The 11788-nt window shown below is 32.5% G+C and overlaps 1 protein-coding gene across 1 annotated transcript; it reads right to left on the bottom strand.

Moving 5' to 3' along the window:
- Positions 1–714: 714 nt before the first annotated feature.
- LOC141660201 (uncharacterized) lies at positions 715–2327 on the bottom strand. The gene is made up of 2 exons (XM_074467167.1): positions 2038–2327; positions 715–1199 (listed from the first exon to the last, which is right to left on the bottom strand). Exons 1-2 carry the CDS (start codon positions 2133–2135, stop codon positions 923–925), a joined length of 375 nt encoding a protein of 124 aa, XP_074323268.1. The 5' UTR covers positions 2136–2327; the 3' UTR covers positions 715–922.
- Between the last annotated feature and the right edge of the window lie 9461 nt (positions 2328–11788).

Below are 11788 nucleotides of genomic sequence, written 5' to 3'. Positions count from 1 at the left end.
AAATATTTTTTAAGAATTAATCGAGGATTAATCGGATTTTTTTTTAAAAATCGGAGATTTTTAGAACACTAATGGAGTAAAATAGATACAAATAGCAAGTAAAATAAAGAAAAATAAAAGTTGTTAAGACTTAAGATAGACATGCAGTCAACTTTAACTATGTAGTTCCTTTTTGATAACTAAAGTGGTCCCTACACCCTTTCTTGATACCTCCGCCCCGGTTGCCAATAAATTACTTGTATGAATTATATATAACGAAACTCGCGCTCTCCCACACATTGTGTTACCCAAACAATGCCTTCATTATTTACCCCACTACAAATATGTTAGTATTTGATGCTAATACTGTTGTAGAGAATCAAGAAATGAGTTCATTTATTTTATTCATGAACATTGGGTAGCAAGCAACGCATCAACTTACGTGTGACCCAACTTATCAAACCCTAAACTTTCGCAAATTAACATGCACATTGCATGTACAAGATTATGCATTAAGTTAACTACCTAAGTACACTTAAACCTGCAAGTGCGATTGGATATCTTGAGTGGTGGAGGGCTTACGGCTTATTTTCGTTAACGTTCTGAGTTCGACTGTCACTCACTCAGATTACTTACATTTTAATACTACTGTTATTCTCGGTTCGACTATCACTCACCAAGATTAAGAGATTAAAGGAACTGATAGTACTTGTTAGCTAATAAACTCTGCTCAAAAAGAGAAAAAGTACACATTCCTTTGGGTTTACTTGCAAACATAGCTAGCTCATATATATAACAGCTTGTTAAGGAAATCCATAGTTCAAGAAAACTGGAAGAAACAAGCAAAAACAACACATAACTTGAACTATATACCTATGTACACACACACATTAACACTTGATAAAGCTGTTAATTAAGTTGCCACCATGCAGAGTTGATTAAGCTAGCACATGACATCCTTGAGAAGCTTGTACCTGCGGGTGGCGGTTCGCGGTGACGGGGTCGGACTCTTTCCCTTGCTATGATCAGAACTCTCCTCATGTTGCTGCTTCATTTTGTCTCCTGCATACTGTGATCGGTTAGTGATCACTAGTCCGCCACTCATTGCTTTCTTCGATGAACTTCGGTTGTTTGAACTGTTTGAACTGTTTTCGGCACTTTGACACCAATCGCATTCTTCGATCGGTTGCGATGATTCTCTATAAAAGCTACTGCAGTACCTAATGAACACAAGCATGTAGTTGATCATGGTTAGTATTCACTTGCATCTACCAATTTAGGCAACAGAAATTGGTTAGCCAATAGTTACATTCTATGTCATATGAAATATTTAGCTAGCATAAAATTATAGAACTAAATTAACAAAATTCTAGAATTTTCGAGAAAATAATGACATATCGTTAGTGAAGGGTGTGATTTCATGTAGATGGCCAACATGTATACATATACTTGAATTGTATGAAATGGACTAAATGATCCATATTCTATATAGATTTCAATGATGGGCCAGTGTGTGCAATAATTATAAAATGAAACATACATCATCATTACTATGCTGTGTGTCTTGCCACATACACACCCCGCATATGTAACATTGCATCTTTCATACCATAGTTTCGTGAACTTTTGCAAGGTTACCCTCAATCTTTACACTTTTTAAGTCAACATGTGCAATAAATATATTATGAAGAGTGAAAATTCATCGGTTCATACAAGTTTTGTAAATTCATGTATAATAAAATATTAAATAAATATCTTTGGGCATCCGGTGACTTGAATCACGGGAACACAAAATGCTATGTGTACTTGTGAGAGAGAGGGGGAGAGAGAGAGATTGAGATTGAGAGAGAGGCAAGTTATGGAAAGATACACATAGATGAAAGCCATAGGCCATAAGCATAAAAGAGAGAGACAAAGAGAACAGATAAGAGATAGAGAGAGAGAGATAGAGAGAGAGATTGGGGAGAGAGGGAGACTGGGGGAGAGAGAGAGATTGGGGAGAGAGAGAGGAGAGAGAGAGAGAGATTGGGGAGAGAGAGAGAGGAGAGAGAGGCATACGAGTGTTGGAAGCGATTGTGGCACTTGCTGCAGCGAAAGAGTTTGTCAGGGAAGCCTATATCACCACACAAACAGCAAACAGTGTCAAGATCTCCCATTATTCTTCAATCTCTTCTTCTTGATTTTGGTGATGCTGATCCAATTAGCCAAACATATGTTTATATATAGATGATACAGAAGATGGAGAGAAACCCAAGAAATATAATTAAACTAGTCCTGTTGAGAGAAACTTAGAAGAAAGAGCTAGTCTTCGGTCTGAGTCGGTCTACTATACATGCCCCCCCTTTATATATACATACAACAACCATCTGTACTGTAGTCTGTACATCTGTGCATGTATCCTCGGGCAATATCTCCCCCTATTTAAATTCCATAAAAAATACTTTTATTAAGTTATAACTTTTCGATGACAATATATTTTTTAATTATTTTTTTCGGATAATATAATGAATTGGTTGAGACCATGGTTATTAAAAATAGGCCAAAATTATAAAAATCTCCGCTAAATCGCTCAAAAATCGGTCACAAATATTTATCCGTTTCGACCGATCACCGATAAATTATTCGATTTTTAAAAATCACCCAATAAATTATAAATTGGTAACTAAACTGAATAATTTCGATTTTCGAAATATATAATCATGATTGACAGGTGTTAGTAATTTAATCACAAATCAAAAATTTAGTCAAGAGCTGTCTCTTTTTTAAAATACTAAGAGTTTTGAAACAAATTTTATTCAAATTAATCACGAGAATAATATAATTTGTGATATACCATGAAAAAGATCTCAATTTAATTATATAATTGTTTTATCAATATATTGGGGCATGACTTCATAGAAAATCCAAGAATATCTAACGAACAAGAGTTCTTTTCTGATACCGAAATTTGATATTATGTTAAGTAATTAATCACTTTAAGATCATAAAATTTGAGAAAATGACTGCACCATTGAATCAAAACAAATACCCCTTAGTCCCTTTCAACATTTTGAATAGGGTATTCGACATACAATTTGAGTTACATATAAAAGCATAGTTCCTTAAAAATATCTAATTATGAAAATATATTAAGGAATTATATTTAAAAATTAATATTAAACACTTTTTTTCAAAATATAAAGAGATGAGAGTGACCGATCAAGATGTCACTTAACAAAATGCGTACTATCAAGGTTACAAAAAATGAGAGATGACTCGTATAGTGGAGCATACGAAAGAATGAATGCGTGTATACTTACAAAATAAAATCTATATTAATATATGTACATACATGTGAAGTGGATATACATGAAAGTAGACCACAGGTTGCTTGCAGTCGTTTTCAAGCAAGGAGAGAGGGGAGGACTTCTAAGTTCTACCCATAAAAAATATATGATTTTTTTACAAAATTAGATAATAAAAGAAAGTGATGCGAACCTTAAATCTAGGATACAAAATGACAGTTATGCCCCCCTAAAGTTCAAAAGGTTGCTTCATTTTCATAACCTCCCTTTTCTATTTTTCTTCCTTTGTTCTTTTTTATTCGAACTAGTTTAATAAAATTTAATTAAATTAATGGACCGGGGGCGGGACAAAACATGCATGTTATTTTATAGTATTTCGATAAATTTTTGGTTTTTAGTGTTATATATATATATATATATATATATATATATATTTTATCGTAGTTGACCCGCCACCGCTATCTTTCGGGTGCGTACTGGGTAAACCCTACGGGCTCACATAATAGCCTGCAAACCACGTGAAACAAGATAAACCGCATTTAAGCGACATGCTCTGGCTCTGACTCAGTAGGCATAATTATATGTTATATTATATTTGATTGATGCTCCCTCATATATTAGTAAATATTTGACTTTATAATACATATTTTACGATGTAAAAATATAATTTTATTCGTTAAAAAATTTCATTTTCATATCAATGAAAATTTAGGTTCTAAAGTTAAATAATATAAATTTTTTGAAATGAAATTTAGATATGTAAGTATAATTTTTGATACGTATTAAAAAGTTAAACATCAAATAAGACGAGTTAAAAAACGTGTCATTCTAAAAACAGATCTTATATTTACATTATAACACTCTTCATCACTCGAAAGCATATGAGTTCTGCCTATAGAACCTGAATTTGTTAGCCACTTAGATATGATAGGTTAAGAAATTAGTCGTTCCAAAACCTAAAATATTAAGAAGCTTAAAATTTTAGAAAAAAATCATTATCACGATTTTATAAAATTTTGGAGAAGACCATTATCACCATTTTATATTTATATTTTAATAAAAATATAGTTTTTTGTATTTTTAATAATAAAATATGCCATTGGTATATAGTTACATCTCATTTTAAATAATTTATTTGCTTAAAATATAAAAGAAGCTCATTTTTATATAAATTTTTTGCTTATATCTCATTTTCAACATTTTACTAGTTTCAAACTTATGACTTTATAGAACATATAAGGAGCTGCTCCCTCCGTCTCATATTATGTGTCCTGTTTTAACTAGACAACAGTCAAATTATTCAAATTTTAACCATAAATTATGCATAATATATAGTTAAATAATTTTTAAAACTAGTATCATTAGAAAATATATCTAATTCTCTTTTAAATGTATTTTTTATTTTTTAAAAATTATACATAATATTGTCGTAATTATCAGTCAAAACAAGACATATAATATGAGATGGAGGAAATAGTTTTATGGAGGACGGTTGAATATTTGAAGTGCTTAAAGTTTATCTTCTATTGTTTCAAGTTCTGATTTTGATATTCCCTCTTTCCAAAAATTTTTGTGAACTGATTTGGTATAAACCATATTTCTCAAAAAGAAATAAAGAAAAAAAGGTATTTCTATGATTTTTCTATTTCTTACTTTTTTGTTGATGTATAATAAAAAAACACGTTAAAGAGAAGACTTGATCTAAAGCCTTGAAGGTCTTGAACGCAACGTAAGCAACACTACAACACCCTGCATACTATCCGGAAAAAACCGTGAATGGGTTTAATGGTATTCGAGTAATCCATGCATGTAAAGAGTTATATATTCCCTCCGTCCCTAAAAACGTTTTATATTTGTATTGAACACGTTTGTCAATTCACACTTTTGATTATTAATATCTTTAATTTCGTATTTATATTAAATATAAAAATTTTATTGTAATAAAATATTCATAAATACGAATCCAACAAGATCAGTTATGACTATATTTGATCTTATATCTTAGACGTAAATTAATTATCAATCGCTTGCCATAAATAGTGTCGAAAGTCAAAATAAGAAACTTATTATATAACGGAGGGAGTACTAGAAAGGAAAATGCACCCACAATTTCTTCTAAACATGTAAATCTTACGTATACGCATATTGATGTAAATGTTTTAAAGCTAGCTAGCTAAGTATCTCCATCACAAAAGCAATATAAAACATAAAGCAACATGATATCAACATCCATGCTCAAACTTTAAAAGAAATAAATTGTAATTCCGAGGTGTCATGGATAAAAAATTAGATCATATTCTATTAAAGAGTATCAGATTCTTTTCGGGAGGAAAGCTTTTTCGGGTTTTTTTTTAAAATTTTAAGATTTTTAGTGCGACCAATTACTTAACAGTGTTAGAATTAAGACACTTTTGAAATTTTATTGACTACTGTTATTATTAGAAATCATTTTTTTTTGTGAAATATCTACATATTTCAAAAAATATTGAGAATAAGGTAAAAAACGTAATTTCAAAAATGAAGTCTACAATAATTTACGTAAATGTTGTGAGTCAGGGAATCAGAATACGAGTAGAAATTGTGGGAGGTCACCTTTTTTAGAGAAGTCTACTTGTTCGAGGTTTCTTTCTCTGCGCTGCGTTATTCGACTCTAATATGATGATTATATTAGATTAGTTCCCGGGCATATGCCCGTTATATGATATTTATTTTAATTATATTGTTATAAAGTTTATATGTATATATATTTTTAAAGGGTTATGCAGTCCCCTATTTCATTGGAGTCTTTGGAGTCCATATATGTTCTGTAAGTAAAATATAGCTTAAATTATTGCAAAATGTATTATTTTTCGAATGATATTCTACAAATATCACATTTTTATTGAAAATCTTGCAGATTGCATAGATTTTACAAGTCGAACGTTGCAAAATATATTATTCTACAAAACATGCTTAGCTTGCAGAATATAAATGTTAATGCTGCAGAACATACATATTGTACTTGTAAATATATGAGATTTGCATGATTTTATTGAAGTAATGATATTTGTGAAACATGTTTTGCAAGATAACACGTTTTAGAAGATATTTTATTTGCAGAACATAGATGGACTCCGAGGTCTGCAATTAAAATGTGGACTCCATAGAACTTTACTATTAATGATGTTATATTACATATTTATGTTAAACTATATATAATTATATACTAAATTATATTATTATAATTTGATATTAATAATCTATATGTCTTAATAGACATATTTAATATTTCATTCAAATATGTTAAGTGAAAATTTACAATGATGAGTATGATTAAATAATTTAAGTAGTTATGAGTTTATCATATATCGGGTCCGACTCTAATTCACTTCAAGAATTTTTTAGAACAAATACCCACGTTGTAAGGTTGTAAGTTATATTAGTCAAAAAAATAATTTACAATGATAATGAAGGGAAAGTGAGATAAAAAAAAGATATTAAGGAAATATGATCCATATGAAAATGAAGAAGAGAGATAATTAGTGGAGGAAGAAAAGTTAATTAATTAAGGAGGAGAGAGATTTAGTAGAGATTTTTTTTTTAAAAGTAGTGGAGTTTGCCATGTAAGCACCAACTTTTTAGGAGGAAAAGCCATGTGTCCAATTTAATGAGAGAGCGAGACATGTACAAGTGTACTCTTTTTTAATATAATGTAGATTAGCAATAGATGCTATAGACCCTCTATATAAGTATAGGTTTTTGCACTCTGTGCTATCAGATAATAATACGGGACTTTTATGAGCACAAATTATATGAACATGATTTATAATGGTCCTCATAGGCCAATGAAGCTAGTTGTTGTTGTTGCTGGCCAAGAAGGAAAGATGGTTGATAAGGACAAGAAAGACTATTCCCCTGAAGATCTTTCATCCATTATGAAAGATGCAAAAGTGAGACATATTCTTCACATTAGTCTTGACAGTGTTATGTCTAATAGAGTTATTGGATGCAAAACTGTCAAAGAAATTTGGAAAACTTTGGAAGTCAAGTGTCAAGGAACCACTGCTATTAAGAAGAACAAGATGACTATATTGACTCAGGAGTATGAACACTTTGACTCAAAATTTGATGAGTCCTTGACTGAAATCTATGACAGATTTCACAAGATGATCAATGACTTATCTCTGGTTGACAAAGAATATGATCTTGAAGACTCTAATTTGAAGTTCCTTCTTGCACTCCCACAAAAGTGGGACTTAAAAGTCACATCAATCAGGGACAATTATGAACTGAATGATATATCTCTAGATGAGATTTATGGCATGCTGAAGACTCATGAACTGGAGATAGAGCAAAGGAGTAAGAGGAAAGGACCAAGAGCAAGACAGGTTGCCCTTAAAGTTGAAGAAAATCCAAATAAGAAAGTCAGGATAAAAAGCCACTCCAAAGGAAATGTTATGATTGCAAAGTCTGCACTGAGTCATCAAACTCTGATAATGACTCAAACTCTGATAGTGAATCAGATACTGAAAGTGATCATGATAACAATGCAGATATTGAGCAAATGGTAGCTCTTTTGGTTAAAAGCTTCAAGAAGATGGTATACAAAAACTTCAAGAATAAGAACAATAAGTTTTCCAGAAAGCGCTCTAGTTCCTCAAACTCTGACAAGAGGAATTACCGAAGTAACTCTGATGTGGAGGAGTCAAAATCTGGAAAGTTTGACAAGTTAAAGGAGAATTTCTATAACTGGGATGGAGTAGGACACTGTGCAATTGACTGCAGAAAGCCAAGTGCTGAGAAGAAACAAACCTTAATCACCAAGAAGAAAAATTGGGATGATACATCAGAATCGGATGATGAATTCAACTATGCTCTTATGAAAAATGCTGAAACTGAGGCTGACAATGCTGTATTAAAGTTACCTCAAACCACACTTGCTTTTGATACTGATGATATTTATGAATTAAGATTGTTTCTTAAATCTCTGCATGTTAGTTATAGAGATCAAACACTTGAAAATGCTAGGATTAAGAGTGAAAACCTTGTTCTTAAGAAAAGGAATGATTACCTAAAATCTGAGTTGATTTTCATGCTAGAACTCAAAAGGAAAGAGATGATGCTTTGTATGTTAAAGAGAAATTGATAGAAAAACACGCTTATCTAGAAAAAGAACTAACTAAAGAAAGGGAGGTAATTAAGCTTTGGACTAGTTCAGGAAAAATAACTCAGGGTTTAATAGAAAATGACTGTTGGGGATCAGGATTATGATATGCTGATAAGACTAATTCTGATAAGAGAAATAAAAAGGAAACTGAGAAAGTTAAACCCGTAAATACTAATGTTAAGTGAAAACCGAACTAGTCTCAGTTAAGACCTATAAAATTTAAATTAAGTGCTGATGATGTTAAGTCAGTTAATAAAAAATGATCAACATCAGCATCCAAGTCAAATTTAGAAACTGATAAGTATGAACTAGTTCATAAAAAATCAATAAATATTGGTTTAGTGACTCAAAAACAGTTTAAGCAAAAGCTGAAGGATGTTAAAATGAAAAATAAGGAAAAACAACCTAGAAAGAATATGAATGAAAAAGAAGGTGTTAATAAGGATAACAAATATAGACCTATCTCTAATGCACCTAGAAAGGTCTGTTTAAACTGTGGTAGTGCTAATCATCTTGTTGTTGCTTGCATGAAGAATAAAGGGATAAATACTATTTCTCCTAAGCCAGAGTTTAGGAATAGAACAATTAGATATAAACCATAGAATCCATGTTTTCATTGTGGTAGTATTTGACATTCAATTTACACATATAAAGAGTATTCTGGAACAAGGAGCAAAAGAAATCCAGACTCCAACTGTCTCAAGTGTTGAGCAAAAGAACAAAGAGCCACAGAAGCAAGTCATTCTGGAACTTGAAGAAGATGGGTTCTATACCTTGGATGAACTGGATGAGTTGGATCAATCCATGGCTTACCTAGCAAAGAAATTCTCTAATATTAGAGTGAAGAAGCCAAAGTTCTTCAAGAACAAAGGGTAGACATTCAACAAGGACATCAGCTGGAAATGAAAAACTCAGTACAACTCTGGTGGAAAAAGTGGCTACAAAACTAGATCTGTTGACTGATAAAAAATAAGATGATTCAATTGTGATGAATTGGGCCACTTTTCCACAACATGTAGAAAGCCAAAGAAAGTAAAAAAGGACAATGCATATTTGGAGTTGGAGGCAAAGTATGAAGCTCTCTTGAAGAAACAACATGGTAAAGCTTACATTGCAGAAGAAAATAGTTGGGATGATTCTGATAATGATGAAGATGAGGAGGTTGAAAATTATACACTCATGGCCTTGGAGCAAGGAAAGTCATCCTCATAAAAATAGAGGTACCAACTCTTACTACTATTGATTTAAATACAAGTCAATATAAAGAGACTGTTGAAAAGATGAGCATAGAGATGTTCCATATCCACACTAGCATGGTGGAAGCTACTGAGGAGGTTAGTAGGCTATCAATAGTAGTAAGAGGTACCAACTCTTACTACTATTGATTTAAATACAAGTCAATATAAAGAGACTGTTGAAAAGATGAGCATAGAGATGTTCCATATCCACACTAGCAAGGTGGAAGCTACTGAGGAGGTTAGTAGGCTATCAAAAGATAATGAGAAGCTTGAGGTTGAGAAGCAAAATTTGGAACTGCAGCTTGTTGAGCTTGAAACTGTCAAGCTGGAAAATGACTATCTAAAGAACAAGCTGAAGTGTGCTAGTGAGATAGAAGCCGTGTTGAGGGAGAATCTAGAAAAGAATGAAGTGAAGTTGAAGTATTTCATAAATGCTTCTCAGTTAGTTGGACAGTACCATGAGAAGAACAAGCCATGTGCTAACATAGCTATTGGTCTTGACTATGATGCCTTGAACAACAACAAAAAGAATGAAGTTGACAAGGGCAAAACAACTGTAAATGAAAATGTCTTAGCTATGCTGAGAAAGGTTGATTCACCTTTGTTCAAGACATGTGAAGTCAATTTCATTGAATATGAGTTGGTGATAAAGCAATAACTTGTTGATGAGGATAATGAGAAGAAATGCACAGAAACAACTCCAACTCCTAAAACTGAGAAGAAGCCCATGGTGGATCAAACTCCCAAGAAGCCAATCAAGGAGGTTAAGACTGAGAATGCAGGAAAGAAGAAGAAAAACAGAATTGGGAGGATTGGGATAAACAAGAGCAATAACTTTGCATTTGTTGCAGATGCTCCTAGGAAACAATATCAGAAATATGGCTCTACAAATATAATCTAACTTATATTTGTAAAAGGCTGTTAGTGAGTCAAGATTGGGAGCATGTAAATAATGAAGCAAAGACTGAAGATCTCTGTTCTTTCTATGATAAGTTCAATTGCATTCCTTGCAACATGAAAGTGATGACAAGTTGCCACAAACCGAGAGTAGAACTCAAAGAAGTCAATATTGGGTCTACGGCTAAAAGGGAACATGTAAATCAATCAATGAACACCATTCTTTCTGAATCAACTCAGTCTAATTCTGTAAATTCTGTTAACAAGAAGAAGTACCCCACACTGTTTGGGTAGCTAAACACACTTAATCCTCATTGTGTGCAAGGCAAAATGAAGAAAGTCATATGGATCATAGACAATGGATGCTCGAGATATATGACATGTGATAAGGCCCTGCTATCACAGTTTGAGGAGATGGCTGGCCCATTAGTGACTTTTGGAGACAACATCAAAGGTTTCACAATGGGATATGACAAGTTAATTTTTGGAAATGTTGTCATTGAAGATGTGGCACTGGTTGATGGTTTAGAGGTAAATCTCTTAAGTGTCAGTCAATTCACAGATAGAGGATTCAGTGTTTCATTTGACAAAGGAGAATGCTTAATCATCAACAAAAAGACTAGTGAAGTTGCTCCGAAAGGAGTAAGAAAGGGAAGTCTATTTGTTGCAGATTTACACTCAGCAAAAAAGAAGGAATTTGTTGCTTCTAGGCCAAGGCATATGTAGAGCAAAGCAATATGTGGCACAAAAAACTCTCTTACCTGAATTACAAGGCAATCAACACCCTGATGAAAAAGGAGTTAGTTAGAGACATGCCAAATCTGGAATTTGCTCAAAATGAAGTTTGTGAGGCTTGTCAAAAAGGCAAAATGAAGGAGTCAAGTGAAAAGAGTAGAACTGTGAATTCCATAAGTGCACCTTTGTAACTTATTCACATGGACTTATTTGGACCAATTAACGTCTTGTCAATTTTAAGGAAGAAATATGCACTTGTGATGGTGGATGACTACTCAAGGTACACATGGGTAGAATTTATACATTCTAAGGATGAGACTCCACACATCATAATTGAACACATCAAGAAGATTGAGAATCAGGCTGGAGATCAGAATAGTTTGAAGAGATTGATGAGTGACAATGACACATAATTCAGAAATGCAACCTTAACTGAATTCTGCAAAGAAAAGGGCATTATTTAAGAATTCTCAGCTGCTAGAACACCTCAGCAAAATTGGGTAATTGAG

Source organism: Apium graveolens, chromosome 1, assembly GCF_009905375.1.
Source record: "Apium graveolens cultivar Ventura chromosome 1, ASM990537v1, whole genome shotgun sequence".
Classification (NCBI taxonomy): domain Eukaryota; kingdom Viridiplantae; phylum Streptophyta; class Magnoliopsida; order Apiales; family Apiaceae; genus Apium; species Apium graveolens.
The sequence above is the reverse complement of the archived record's forward strand: the minus strand, read 5'-3'. Positions and strand labels throughout refer to the sequence as shown.

Bases quoted from the DNA above. Each gene is read 5' to 3' on its own strand.
- LOC141660201 (XM_074467167.1), bottom strand. From the start codon at position 2,135: ATGGGAGATCTTGACACTGTTTGCTGTTTGTGTGGTGATATAGGCTTC. The intron at 1,200-2,037 runs GTATGCCTCTCT...TGTGTTCATTAG, and splicing joins CACAATCGCTTCCAACACTC to GTACTGCAGTAGCTTTTATA.